Source organism: Nymphaea colorata, chromosome 11 (assembly GCF_008831285.2).
Source record: "Nymphaea colorata isolate Beijing-Zhang1983 chromosome 11, ASM883128v2, whole genome shotgun sequence".
NCBI lineage: Eukaryota > Viridiplantae > Streptophyta > Magnoliopsida > Nymphaeales > Nymphaeaceae > Nymphaea > Nymphaea colorata.
The window spans coordinates 497,967-514,709 of NC_045148.1; the positions used below are offsets into that span (position 1 = coordinate 497,967).

General features: G+C 31.3%; 1 protein-coding gene across 1 annotated transcript in view; it reads right to left on the reverse strand.

Annotated features, from left to right (window-relative positions):
- Positions 1–23: 23 nt before the first annotated feature.
- The window catches only part of LOC116264275 (subtilisin-like serine-protease S), a 34,453-nt gene continuing 17,733 nt past the window's right edge, over positions 24–16,743 (reverse strand). Inside the window, 7 exon segments of the mRNA XM_050080551.1 lie at positions 24–676; positions 678–843; positions 1,351–1,555; positions 2,894–3,008; positions 3,859–3,953; positions 4,926–5,466; positions 6,036–6,183. Coding sequence (XP_049936508.1) covers positions 307–676; positions 678–843; positions 1,351–1,555; positions 2,894–3,008; positions 3,859–3,953; positions 4,926–5,466; positions 6,036–6,183 — 1,640 coding nt within the window. The 3' untranslated portion in view covers positions 24–306.

The window sequence follows — 16,743 nt, forward strand, 5'->3', positions numbered from 1 at the left end:
GACAAATCATGAATGAAAATATTACCCAGTCGGCCACCAGACCAGACTACTGAAAGTGTGGAACTCCGCAAGGTACATTTTCTTCCTAATGGAAGAAGTGCCCTTAAGTCAACTAGGCTGAATTATTTTAGTTCTAAACATACCTTTGAAACAAAAATTACGAACCAAGCAGCCAACATCATTAGTAATATGTTGTAAATCCTCTTTACAATAGCTGATGAGAATGGCTTTCTTCAAATCTGAACAATGCACGCATATATGAAGCCATGCAAATGAAGAATTTGTAGACATTTCTTTAGTAAAATCTTATACTGAAACTGCATTTACAGCAATTGGACTGCCTACGTTGTGTTTTCCATCACTCCATGTTAAATAGCCAAAGGTAAAATCCCCATTACCTGGGCTCTGCACAGTAGAATCCAACCTATATGAAAGCTTTTCACCGTTTCTGGTGAAGTTTAGCTTGTCTGGTGTTACTTTAACATTAACCCCTTCAAGATGCCCAATCGTGGCTGTGTAAACTGAACCACTTTCTCCATAGTTTGTAAGAGTTCTAGAAACTGAGATAGTTCCTCTCAGCTCTGCTACTGCAACAGAAGGATAATTGAGATTGTAGGCAGGAACTTGTCGGTTAGCACAGTTAATCATGTTGCCGATGAGAAATAGCAGCTGAACTTGTGTTGCATTCATAGTCTATGAGATTATCAGTGTCTAACTCATAAACTAGGCCAGGATTGAGGGCCGCAATCGGGTTCAAGTGCCCTGACCCGAAGTCGAATGGAGTTGCTGTAATGCCTTGTGGTTGCCTCAGTAAAGGACCTCCAGTGTTGTCCTTGAGAGTGGCTGAATCAACCATGAAGGAACACAATTAGAGGTGTCATAAACGAAAGGAGAAAGTGAGAGCTGGTGAACAGTTTTCTACCAGTCCAATACTGAAAACTAATCCAGCTAATGCAATCTTCAGTAGTTTAGGCTTGTCAGAAGATGCCTTAAGGTAACCAGTTTGTCTTTCCATCACTTAAGGATCCAAAATACAGGTTAGAAACAGAGTGAGCTATAGATGACAAAGGTTTTAGCACATTGGAATCCAAAGGGTTAACATAACTGAGGAGGGACTGAAGGCTTGTGACGAGTTTAGAAGAGCAGTACACACTCTTGTTGTGAACTTTTTTTGTTCATAAGGTGATCACGTTAGCCAATAACACCAAACTTTGGGCTTTCCACCATCAAAATTATCAAAATTGGAAGTCCATAGCTAAAACTTCTCTTAGGGTGCAGATTTTTGTGTAGAAGTATGAATCTTGTGCACAAGTACACTGTTTCATTCAATGAAAACGCAGTTCACTGCACCTGTTGTCATTAAGGCAGACTTACTAGTTGCAGGACTCCATGAAGGGTGCTGAGATTTTATGAGTGCTGCGGCGCCAGACACATGAGGGCAGGACATGGAAGTTCCGAAGATTATATTGAAGTCTGCAGGTCTTCCACCAGAACCACTCACTGCTACTGGAGACCATGCTGCTAAGATGTTTAATCCTGGAGCTGTAATATCAGGCTGCAAAATACGGAGATACCAGTTCATGAATAACTTTATGATTTGTCTTGTGGCATTCAGACTTAAGAATTTGGGTTCCCCTTTCGACGTAACACTCGTGAGCACTAAAACTGAACTCATCAGTTGCATGTGAACATATGTATATATAAGCACATTCACACATGCAATGGCTTGCAAAGCAATGTCAACATGTAAGCAGTTCAGATTTGGGTGGGAACCAGCCTTTTATGAAATTCTACTGAATTGGAAACTACCTTTTGAAACTGAATTCAGATGTGACTAGCATAAAACCTGCCATTTATATGAAATCAGATCAGATTTTTATGAGATACCAATCAGATATTGACATATGGATTCCATTATGAAGCTACATATAGAACCTGAATCTGATTAGTAAGCAAATTCTGGTTTCTTTACCACATTTGATTGAATGAGTTTGAAATTGGACTTGCAATATGATATACTCTACCCATTTACATTCCTACTACATCCCTACACCCTACACAAAATAGGTGACTTCAACTGTATGAAATAGTGAAAGCACCAGTGCAGTCATGGTTTCTTCAACAGGCATCCATCTAAGGTCCCACATTTTGGCCATAATCTGGAAAACAGAGTTCAAATTTCAGAATTTCCTTTTTCGGGTCCAAGTAATTTTGCTGACGAATATCCTATACAAATTGAAGACTGTCATTTTGAAACATGTGAAATCTGGAAAGCAGATTCCAAATTTCAGAATCTTCTTTTATTGGTCCAAGTAACTTTGATGATAAAAAGTGAAAACCCTACTCAAATTGAAGACTGCCATTTTGGAACATGTGAAGTTTTTGGTTTTTCATGTCATCTTTTCATCTTGAAAATCGTTCGTTCACTCTTGAGAAAAAAACAAAAAATTACTTCCGTTTCACTCAATTCACCGAGTTTTTTAACCTAAGTAGCAAGGACAAGGGCAGGCCCTCCAACCGCCAACAAAAGTTCAACTTAACTATATTAGGAATTCCAGAAACAGGAAGCCGACTCTTTAGATTATGGATAAAAGGTGGCACTCCAAACTGAAAGTTCCTTTTAAAATGCATCCTTGGTTCTTTAAGGGTAAATGAATCGTTTGTACATTGCAAACATAATTTTAGTAAACGGTTCTTTAATTTTTTACTTTAGAATGCGAATTTAGCTATGTTTTTTCCTTAAAACAAAAGAAAAAATTAATGTAACCATTTCATTGGAAGTTGTTGTTGCCATTTCAGTCAGTTGAGTTGGTAAAATTATTACAAAAGGTTTAAAGTTAGATTAGACGTATAAGCAATAAGAGAGAGAGAGAGAGAGAGAGAGATGCCATACCTTGATGATATCAGGATTCATGGTGTTAGGACCCCTTCAAGAAAATGCAGCTATCCGTGGCGCTGGTTCAACTCGTAGAATACTTACAGGCGGCCGAATTGTTGCAATAGGCCTCCTGAGACGTAATAGGGAAAAAAGCAACGTTATGCATCAGAGAGTAGCACATAAGTTTGGTACCGGTCAGGTTTTTTCATGTTTAAATTTTCAAATTAATCTAGAAAATTTATATTATTTTTAATTTCATAAGGTCAACCAAATAAAACGATTAGAACTGGTATACAGCGACACCAAGCTGGTGTAGATACCACTTTTTCCAACAGCACTGGAGTTGACACCCATAGACAAATATTTGAATTATATTTGGTTCCTTATTTTAAAATTAAACTTTAAAACATACCCTTGAGTGGCCATGTACTGGAGAACTTGCTGGTATTGCCTCTCTCCGATTACTGTTGCGGGTATAACATATGGAATTGCCAAATCTTTAAAGAAGGGATCGAAGCAATTCCCACACCCCCATTCTGTTGAACAACAATGCTCTTCATTATTATACTGCTGCTGTGGTTGCCTGTTGTATCAATCGCGTACAAGACAATCTTCCCAGTCACCACATTAGGACCCAGTCACCACATTAGGATCCAAAGAGTTCTTCAAGCAAAAGCTACACCAAAAAGAAAAAATGATACATGACTGAACAAACAGATTCGAATTCAGCTACGCAGTGAACCTGACCCCCAGGCCCCAACAATTTGATTCTCAGTTCACCTACTCCATACTCAACCTGCTTCTTTTTTAATGGCAATGTAGGATTAGGCAGACTCCTTATAACATTATGTCAAACGCTTGGTATGCATGCTTCCAATGTGCTAATCCCCTGTATCAGATGAGCTCATTTTGGGAGCCATCTGCGCCTTTATTCAACATTGCTACTTGTTACTAGTGAAAATTAAAAAAAAAAAAAGTACCTTGCATTGGCAGCAGGAATTCCAGGTGCTGCTGCATTTCGTCCATCAATCAGATCATGAAACTCATTCAGCCCTGCAGGGGCTAGTGATTCGCCCTGCATGTAGAGGAAGCCAACCCAATGAAATCATAACGATTTTTCCTTAAACAAAAATATGAGGGAGAATGAGAACCAAGGACTCTTTGATTTCAGGAAGCTCACGGATCAGAGAGGATAATTCATCAACGAGAACTTCTCAAGTAGAACAAGTCTATGACAGCCCATCCAACCGATAAGAACTTTTCATGTACCTATGGATACCAACATGTTCTAAACCAAGTCCGTAGAACATCATTGAAGTGACGGTGGGCGTTGGTTTTCAAGCCTCATCAAACATATCGCTAGGAAAGGGCCGCCGGTTCAGCTGGGCCGGTTATAAAGTGGTGGAATAAACTCTTATATAACTTTAATGAAAAGAAAATATTGAAAAATTAAAATGTAAATATTTAAAAAATGTTTGCAAAATAATTAGAATGAATTTTCGATGGGTAACACATGTAACCTAACTTCAATCGATTTGCCGCCAATTAGACTCGAACCGGTCGTTCCAGGCCGATTTTGACAATATTGCCAAACATAGGGACGTCTGGGTCCGATCTTAATATGTCAACATCAGGTGAGTCCCATAGTTATTACAAAGCTTGATGAACTAGGGCATTTTTAAGAAGATACCAAACACTTCTCTACAGTTTAATCTATTATTTAGTTGGTACTGTAACCTTGGTTATCTACACTCATGGTAAAAGAAGTACAAAAGCAGAAGCAAAAAGCTTCTCAAAAAAGTCAACACTACTATCTTTTGCATTTTAAGGCACCTATAAAAATCAAACTATGGCCGGACTCCGGCCATTTAGTTACACTAGCACTCCTAAAAAGTACATATAGATACTAAACAACATATTTAACTAGCATTCCTAAAAAGCACATAGTTGCTGTCCCAAACAACATATTTAACTAACGAAAACAGCTTGAAACCGGAGAAACAAACATAAAACTACACGCTGTGTTCCTGAAAATTCAATTTCTGACCTTCAAAACAACCTGGTCGCCAAGAACAAGCTCAGATTCAAATCTTCTGTCTATGGAGCTAACTGCAACAGTAAAAAGCCATGGAGCAACGTTGGTAGCACTACCAGGTAGGGGGCCCTTGTCCCCCGCTGAAACACACACAAGGATCCCTTTCAAAAATGCATGGAAGCCCCCAATGGAGAATGCATCGCTAAAGACGCTTGGCTGTGGTGGATCCGGTGCTGCTGACACTGATATGATGTCAACTCCATCGCCGATAGCGTCGTCGAAGGCAACAAGCAGATCCACACCACTGCACCAGCCAAACCAGCAAGCCTTGTAAATGGCGAGCCTGGCAGCAGGAGCCCCACCTCTTGCAGTCCCATTGGCTAATCCCATGAAGGTAGCATCAGTAACTATGGCTCCGGCGGCGGTGGAGGCAGTGTGCGTACCATGGCCGTCAGCGTCCCGGGCAGAGAGATAGAAAAGTTCACCGACGGATTCAAGATGTCCAATATCTTTCTCAAATCCCTTGTAGTAATAGCGGGCACCTATGATCTTCCTGTATATAATTATCCTTGTGAGAAGAACGTATAGTGAATCTAATAATAATATTGCCCCAGATTACTATGATCTGTATGTTTATACTTTATATGCACATATATATACACCATAAGAAACCAAACTGCATCCATTCTATAACCTTACAATGGGCATCATATCTCTTTGTGAATCTCATTCTTGCAAGTGATTTTGGTTTAAAATAGTGAAGTCCTATATATGGTGATTAAGGAAATATGATTAGCTCAATCGCTACATAAGATTTCAATCGCCGGAAAAACTTTCATTAACGCCGGAATATTCTGGTGATTGAGCTCATAGTGATTATGTTAGTCGGGATTATAGGTGGTTTAACCTTGCTCCAACTAATCTGAAGATTGATCAGTTCAACAAGGTGGAAAAAAGAAACAGAGAAAGAAATCCAACTGACCTTGAACACAAAGAATCAGAAGCCAAGATCTGTAACATCTCAAGTTCATTATATATATATATATATATATATATATATATATATATATATATATAGAGAGAGAGAGAGAGAGAGAGAGAGAGAGAGAGAGAGAGATTTGCCTGTTGCAATTGGCTAAGATAAAATCCTGTCCATAAACACATTGACCCTTGAACCCCTGAGGCACGGGCCCCATACCTGCATCACTGAAGCTCTTGGACTCTGGCCATATTCCTGTTTGCAGTACCACCAAGTTATTTATGACATTTCCTTCATTTAATTTATGCAAAAACTAAAATGTATTAACAAATATTTATGTTGAGGATATCAAGGGAATTAGTTTCTTAACAGGGAAATTCTATCGCTTATTTTCCAAATGGAAAGTAGTAAAATTCTCATTCAATAACAAACTTTTTCCACTTCCTTTTCCCCCAAGAAAAAGAAAAACCATGTTTTATCTTCACATCAAAAAGCCAATTCCATCTTTTCTTAAAAATGAAACAAATGTCCCCCTCCTGATCGTCTGCAACAATACCAGAAAAAAAAAAAAGAAAAAACATATATTCTTGTATATGTAATTCAATTCTTATCTTTAAAAATTAGATGGTGGAGATTACAAAGTCTCTTAAACCTTAAGACCAAATCATTTGCCTCAAGCGGCATAGCATAGCTAATTGGGTGAAGAGTCGGTTTGAAAGCAAGTGCATAGTTTGGTTCTCATGAAGAAAATTTATGAATCATTTGAGATCACAATTGAGCTTCTATAAAATAATTGATTTCAACCAATATTAATGATGGTCTTACGTGAAACCCTCTTGCATGAATTTTTAATTCTCTAGAAATTAGTTAATTTATCATTGACACCAAAATTAACTACTTTGGAATTAGCTCTTCAAATTAAATCCAAAACTACTATGCTGTTTTCCAAAATAAAGAACAAAAAATGTGTACTGCTTATAAACGTCAGCTATGATCGACCTCTTCTTAATTACCACTTGCTCTCCACGGGTGGTGAATGATCGATCTATGACTGAAACAACCCTGCTGGAGGTTCTTCCTCAAAATAAATTAATCAAAAAATGGGCAAGGTACCATAAAGCAGGCCTCAGCTCCATGGAGCAATATGCTACTGCGTTGAAACTTGGAATAATTGAAATCTTAGATTAAAACATTATGTATGGATGGTATGAACTCCTAAACACAGATTGAAAAAACCAGCACTCGTTGGTGTTTCCTCAGAATTTTTCACAGACCCCTACGATGAAATTTGTATATTTGCACCTAGCCGAAGTAAGGAACATGAGTGGATATATAGGAATCCAAATTTGCCGATTCATTCATGTTAGGATCTTTTACATCATATGGAGGAATTGTCCATATGTAAGATCATAACTAACGATACAAATCTTTTCCGCATAAAAAGAGAATCTTTTGTTAGAATAAAAGCAGAAGTGGTTCCTCAATAAGAATCTAGAAATACCCATTAAAGTAAAATTCAGATGAAATTCCACCTAGTGGCTCCATGCAAAACCAGGAGAAACGCCCACACCACAATAACACTATGACATTATATAACTCTATATAACACTAACAATATGTAACACTATATAACATTATTCACTATATAACACTATGCAACGGTATAACATATAACACTATATAACACTTTAACACTATCACAATATACAACACTATATAGCACTACAACACTATGTAGAGCTATAACAGTATATAACAATATAACACGGTAACACCATATAACGTTATAACACTATATAACAATATAATACTATGTAACATGTTGCAACACTATAACAGTATATAACACAATAGAAATATATAACATTATGACACTGTATAATGCTATAACACTATAAAACGCAATAACACATGCATGACACTGTATATACTACTACACTATAACAATATGACGTTATAACACTATAACACTTTCACTATAACAGTATACAACACTACAACATCATAACTCTATATAACGCTATAACAATGTAATACTATATAGCATGATAACACTATAACAATACATAACATTATAGCACTATATAACAAGATAATGTTAAATCAAACTATATTGCACTACGACACTATATAAAACAATGACACCAGAACACCATATAACACTATATAAAACTATAACTACATATAAAAATATAATGTCGTATAACACCGTATAACACTATATAATACTATATAACACATTGAAACTATAACACTATATTACACTATAATACTATACAACACTATAATACTATAACACAATAACGTACAACACTATATGATACTATTACACTATATTACACTACAATACTGTATAATACTATAGCACTATATAAAACTATAATGCAATATAACACTATCACACTATAAGACGATATAATACTCAAACACTATATAACACCAAAACACTATATAACATTACATAATACTACAACACTATATAGCAATATATAACACTATAACATTATGTAACATTATAACACAATAACACTATATGACACTATATATCACTATAATAATACAACTCTATAACACTATAAAACACTATAACACTGTGACATTATATAACACTAAAACATTATAACACTATATAATACTATATAACAATATAACACTATATAACAGTATCACTATATTACACTATAACACTACAAAATTATAATGATATGTAGCACTATAACAATACATAACACTATAGAACACAATAACACTATATAAAACTACATAACACTAGGTCACTATATAATACTATAACACTATACAACACGACACGATAACATTATGTAGCACTATAACACGACCAAACTATATAATACTATATGACATTATAACACTACAACACAATATAATACTACAACGCTATATTACACAATATAACAACATACCATTATATAATACTATAACACTATATTACACTGTATCACTATATAATAATATAACACATTATTATTCTATAACACTATAGGACACTATTGAATATATAATCCAATAACCCTATAACACTATATAATCCAATAACACTATAACATTATATAACGAGATAATAGTATAACACAATATTCCACTACAAAAATTCAACACCATGACACTAAATAACACTATAACAATATTGCACTATAACACTATAACAATATGACATTACAGAACTCTGTATAATATAGTCATAACACTATATAACACTATAATACTTAATGAAACTATTACAATATATGACACGATAACACCATACAACACTGTAACATTATAACACAATGTAAGACTATATAACAGTATAACACTCTGATACCCTGTAACACTGCAACACTATACATCACTATATAACACCGACACTAAAATATTATATGGCAATATATAACGCTACATGACACTATGACACTATAATACTATAACAATATGACATATTATATAACATTATACAACTATATAACACTATAACCTTGTAACACTATGCAACACTATATAATACTACAAGACTATATAACATTATAATACTATATAACACCATATCACACTATAACAACTTATAACACTATAACCCAAAATAATCTTTTTTAACACAATATAGCATTATAATACTATATAACACCATATAATACTATAACACTATAAGACACTAAATAACACCATAACAATATATAACACTATAATACTATATGACATTATAAGATCAGAACACTACAAAAAACTATATAACACTACATAATACAATGACATTATAACACTATAACACCATATTATAATCCTATATAACACCATGACACTATAAAACTGTAATACTATATAACACTATGTGACATGATAACACTATATAACACTATGTAGCACTATAACACTTTTTAACACAATATAACTATAATACTATATAACAATATAAAACTACAAAATGACAGTATATAACACGATAATGTTACACAGCACTATGTAACATTATAAAAGAATACCACACAATAACAATATAAGACAATATATGACACCATAACATTACACTACATAACACTGAAACACTATACAACACTACATTACACTATAACACCATATTAACACTATATAACGTTATATAACACTATAGCACTGTATAACACTATATAAAAATATACAAACACTATTGCACCACATAAATTATAACACTATATAATGTATATAATGTCATAACAACCGCAAGAGTACTATATAACACTATAACACTTATAACACAATGACACTATATAACACTATATAAGACTCTATAACTCTATAACACTATTATGTTATACGACACTATAACACTATGTAAATATATATCGCTATGACACTATAGAACATCATCACACTATCATACTATATAACAATATAAAATTGTATAACACTATATAATGTTATATTACTATATGACATTATGTAACTATATATAATTATAACACCATTACACTATAACCTTATATAAGATTACATAATTGTGCAACGATCCGATCCTATAACACTACAACAATATATAACACTTTCACACTACATAACATCATAACACAATTATAAAACATGAAACTATATAACTTTATACAACACTATGACACTATAACAATCTGACAATACAACACCTCATAACATTACAACACTATATAACACTATAAGAGACAGTATAATACCACAACATTATCACACGATACAATACTTTAAAACTATATTATACTATAACACCATATAACATCATAACACTATACAACACTATAACACTACATTACACTATAGCACTATATAACATCATAACACTGCTACACTACATAACACTACGACACTACATAACACTATATGACATTGTAAAACAATAACACTATAACATTATATCACACTATATATTACTATAACAATATGACATTATAATACCACATAACTCTACAACACTGTATAAAATTATCACACTATATAACACAATAACACTATTGCACTATAACACTATATAACACCATAACACTAAATAACACTATCACACAATTAATATATATAACACTATTTAATGCAATAACACTATACAACACAACATGACACTATAACACCATATACTATATAGTATATATAACACTAAACAATACTTTATAATACCATAACCTTATGTAACACTATATAACAATATAAAACTATGTAACTCTATAACTCCATAAAACACTATAACACTATATAACACCATAATATTATACTAGTACACGACATTATATAACATTATAACATTATAACACTATATAGCACCATAACACTTCAACACTATAACACTACATAATAATATAACACTACATAACAATATAACACTATATAACTCTCTAATATTATATAACACTATGACATTATATAACCCAATATAACACTATAACATTATATAACACTTTAACACTCTTACACAATAACACTACAACACTATAACACTATCTAACACTATAACACAATACAACACTATAATATTATAACACTATATAACACTATAACACTATACAACACTAATTAACGCTATAACACTATGACACTATACAACTCTATATAACACAATGACACTACAACACTATATCACTATATAATGCTATATAATACTAGAACACTGTATAACACTATAACACTATATAATATTACAACACTACGTAATGTCATATAATGTTATAACACAATACAACACTATATGATAATATAACACTACATAATATTATAACACCATAACACTGCACGACTATACAACAATTTAACATTATATAGCACTACATAAAACTATAATACTATATAACACCATATAACAATATGACACTATATAACAATATAACACTATATAACACAATTACACTATAACAATATAACATTATGTAACAATACAATACTATATAATACAATTATAGTATATGACACTATAACACAATAGCACCATGACACTATATAACATTATAACACTATATAACATTACAATAGTGTATGGCACCTTAACATTATATAACGTTATATAATGATATATAACACTATAATACTATATAACACAATAACACGTACATGACACCATAAAATTTTATAACACTATATAACAATATCATTCTATAACAATATATAACACAATATAGCACTATATAACTGCAACACAATAACTATATATCACATGACAATATATAACACTACAACACTATAACACTATCTAACACTATATTAAAAATAACACTATACAACATTATTATGCAATAACAATACAACATTATAATACTATAACACTATAACAATACAAAACATTATATAACACTTTAACAATAATACTATACAAGACTATAACTCCAGAACTCAATATAACACTATATAACACTGTAACACTATAAAAAAAGATAACGCTATATAAAACTACATTACACAATGACACTATATAAAACGATAACACAATAACACCATGTTACACTATATAAAACTATAACACCATATAAAACTATAATGTCGTATAACATCATATAACATTATATAATACTATAGTACTATATAACACATTAACACTATAACACCATATAAAACTATAATGTCGTATACCATCATATAACATTATATAATACTATAGTACTATATAACACATTAACACTATAACTACACTATGATACTATATAACACTACAATACGATAACATAATAACTCTATGTAACACTATAAGGCTATAACACTATAACACTATAGCAAACACAATATAATACTATAACACTAGATAACACTATTTAACACTATATAATACTACAACACTTAAAACACTATCACACTACAACACTACATAACACCACGTAATACTACAACACTATATATCAATATATAACATCATAACATTTCATAACACTATAACACAATGACACTATATATGACACTACAATACTATAAAACACTACAACACTATCACATTATATAACACTATATAACAATAAAACATTACAACATTATATAATAATATGACACTATAAAACACTATCACTATAATACTATATAACACTATACCCCTATAACGCTTCGTAGAACTATAATAATATATAACACTAAAGAAAAATATAACCCTATATAAAACAATATAACACTATGAGACTATATAACACTCTAACACTATACAACACTACATGATACAATAACACAATATAACTCTAAATGACACTATAACAATATGTTACACTAAGACACTACAAAACCATATAACACTATATGACACTATGACACTATCAAACCAATATCACATTGTAACACTATAACACAACATAACATAGTATAAATACTACAAGGCTACATAGCACTATATAACAAGATATTTCTATATAATACTATGACACTTTATAACACCATATCACTATATAATAATATAATATTAAATAATTCTATAACACAATATGACACTATATAGCATAATATAACTCTATATAATTCAATAACACTATAACACTATGATATTATATAAAAATATAATGATATAGCACAATATTGCACTATAACACTACAACACTATAATGCTATATAACACTATAACACTACGACTATGACATTATATAAATCTGAATAACACTATAACACTATAACATTATGTAACACTATATAACACTATAACGCTATATAACACTATAACAAAATAACATTATAACACTATATAACACAATATAATACTTTAACACTATAACAATATATAACACTATATAACACTACAACACTATGTAAAACTATAACCCCATATAACACTATAATACGTTAGCATCATATAACACGATAACACTATATTACAATACAATACTATATAGCACTATAATAGTATATGACATTATAACATTATAACACCATATAACACTATAACATTATTAACAATATATGAGACCTTAAAATTCTATAACACTATATAATGCTATATAATACTATAATACTACATAACCCTATATAACACAATAAGTCATACATAACACCATATAATACTATAACAATATATAACATTATAATTCTATAACAATATATTACGCTATACAGCACTACAAAACTACAACACAATAACTATATGTCACATGACATTATATAATACTATATAATGCTATAACACCATAACACTATCGGACACTACAACACAATAACTATATGTCACATGACATTATATAATACTATATAATGCTATAACACCATAACACTATCGGACACTACAATAATTTAATATTATATAACACTATATAAAACTATAATATTATATAACACTATATAAGAATATAACACTACATAACACTATAACAATATAACACTATATAACAATATAATATATATAACACAGTAATAGTATATGACACTATAAAACATTGTAACATTATAGACTTTAACATGATGTAACACTATAACACTATATAACATTGTAAGAGTATATGACACCTTAGCATTATATAACACCACATAATGATACATAATACTATAACACTATATAACACAATAACACTGACATAACACCATAAAATTTTATGACATTATAATTTTGTAATAATATGTGACTCTATATAGCACTATAAAACTACAACACAATAACTACATATCACATGACATTATATGACACTATAACACTACATTACAAAATAACACTATATAACATTTTTATGATATAACAATACAACGTTATAACACTATAACACTACAACAACACAAAACACTGTATAACACATTGACTATAAAACTATACAACACTATAATTGCATAACTCTATATAATGTTGTAACACTATAACACTATATAACATGATAACACCACAACACTATAAAACACTATATAACAAGATAACACTATATAAAACTACATTACACTATGACACTATATAAAATGATAACACTATAACACCATATAACAACATATAAAACTATAACACCATATAAAACTATAAAGTTGTATAATACTATATAATACTATAGTATTATATAACACATTAACACAATAACACTATATTAAAATATAATACTATAGAACACAATAATACTGTAATATAATAACACTACATAACACTATAAGGCTAAAACACTATAACACTATAATATGATTTAACACAATATAACACAATAACATTATATTATACTATAACAACATATAACACTACAACAATATTTAACACTATATAATACTATAACACAATATGACACAATAACACAATAAAACACTATCACACAACAATACTACATAAAACTACATAATACTACAATACTATATAGCAATATATAACACTATAACATTACATAATACTATAACACAATAACACCATATATCACTATAACACTACAACACTATAAAACATTATAGGACTATGACATTATATAACACTATATAACTCTAAAACATTATGACATTATATGACACTATCACTATAACATTATATAACACTATAACCTTATAAGGCTACGTAGCACTATAACAATATATAACACTACATGACATTATAACACAATATAACATTACATGACATTATAATACTATGTAACGCTATGATACTACAAAACTATATAACACTACGACACTACAAGGTTATATAATACAATAACACTATAACACTATATGACACTATAAAACACTATAACATGATATAACACTATATAACACCATATCACTATATAATAATATAACACTATATAAATCTATAACACAATACAACACTATATAACATTAAATAATACTATATAATTCGATAACACCATAACACTATGACATTATATAACTATGTATAACAGTGTAATGCTATAACACTATGTAACACTATATAACATTATGACATATATAACATTATAATACAATAACATTATAACACTATATAACACTATATAACACAATATAACTCTTTAACTATATAACATTATGTAACACTCTATATAACTTTAACATTATGTAAAACTATAACACGATATAATACTATAACATGATAACACCACAGAACACTATAACACTATATAATTATACAATACTCTGTATCGCAATAATAGTATGTGACATTATAATATGTTGTAACTACACTATAAGACTTTATAACACTATAACACTATATAACATTACAACAATGTATAACACTTTAACATTACGTAACACTATGTGTAAGCCCCACGATTTTCTCTCCTTATCCTTTTCCAACTATCAAGCTTATCAAAGGGAGAGATCTGTGGAAAAGATAGGGATAAGGGCATATGTAACCACATTTTACAGCAAGGACTTTTCTGTTACCGCAGGCTTAGAGGAGCTCGTCCAACATTAGAAAGAAAGAGAGAGAGAGAACGAGTGAGAAACGTTTTCCTTTTTGCTCTCTTCTTGGAACTGAGGCTCGTGGCTGCGGGAAGAGAACCAGAAGCAGGGGTTGCTGTTGGAAGTTGCTACAAAGTTCAAAGGTATGGGGATTTTCGATCATGAATGGAGCATGAAGCCTGTATATTTTGAGTTTGTATAGATACATATACATGTAGAATGAATCCAAGCATGAGGTTCTAGATTCCCGTTCTGCTTATGTTTTACTCGGATTTTCTGTATTACGCTATGGGTGTTCATCCGTGAGAAACCAAACTACATTCAATCCTAAAAAAAAAGCAGAGCATGCTTATCTGATATAAAAACACACACACAAAAAAATGGGGTACGGTCTTTACTGAGGGGTTTCGACTGAAACCCCCGTTCAGTCATCCCCTCCCGTGAAGAACGAGGCCTCGATTTCCTTTTTCTTTTGCCACGGACGCCGACAGCAGGGGCGTTTTCTTCAATCTTCTTGTTGCTGGAGAGCTCCAAGAGAAGGGAACACCGTGATGGTTGTAACAGAAGCGGTTTGGGGGAAAACAGTAACCCTCCCGTCGTTCCTCCTTCCCTGTCGGTTCC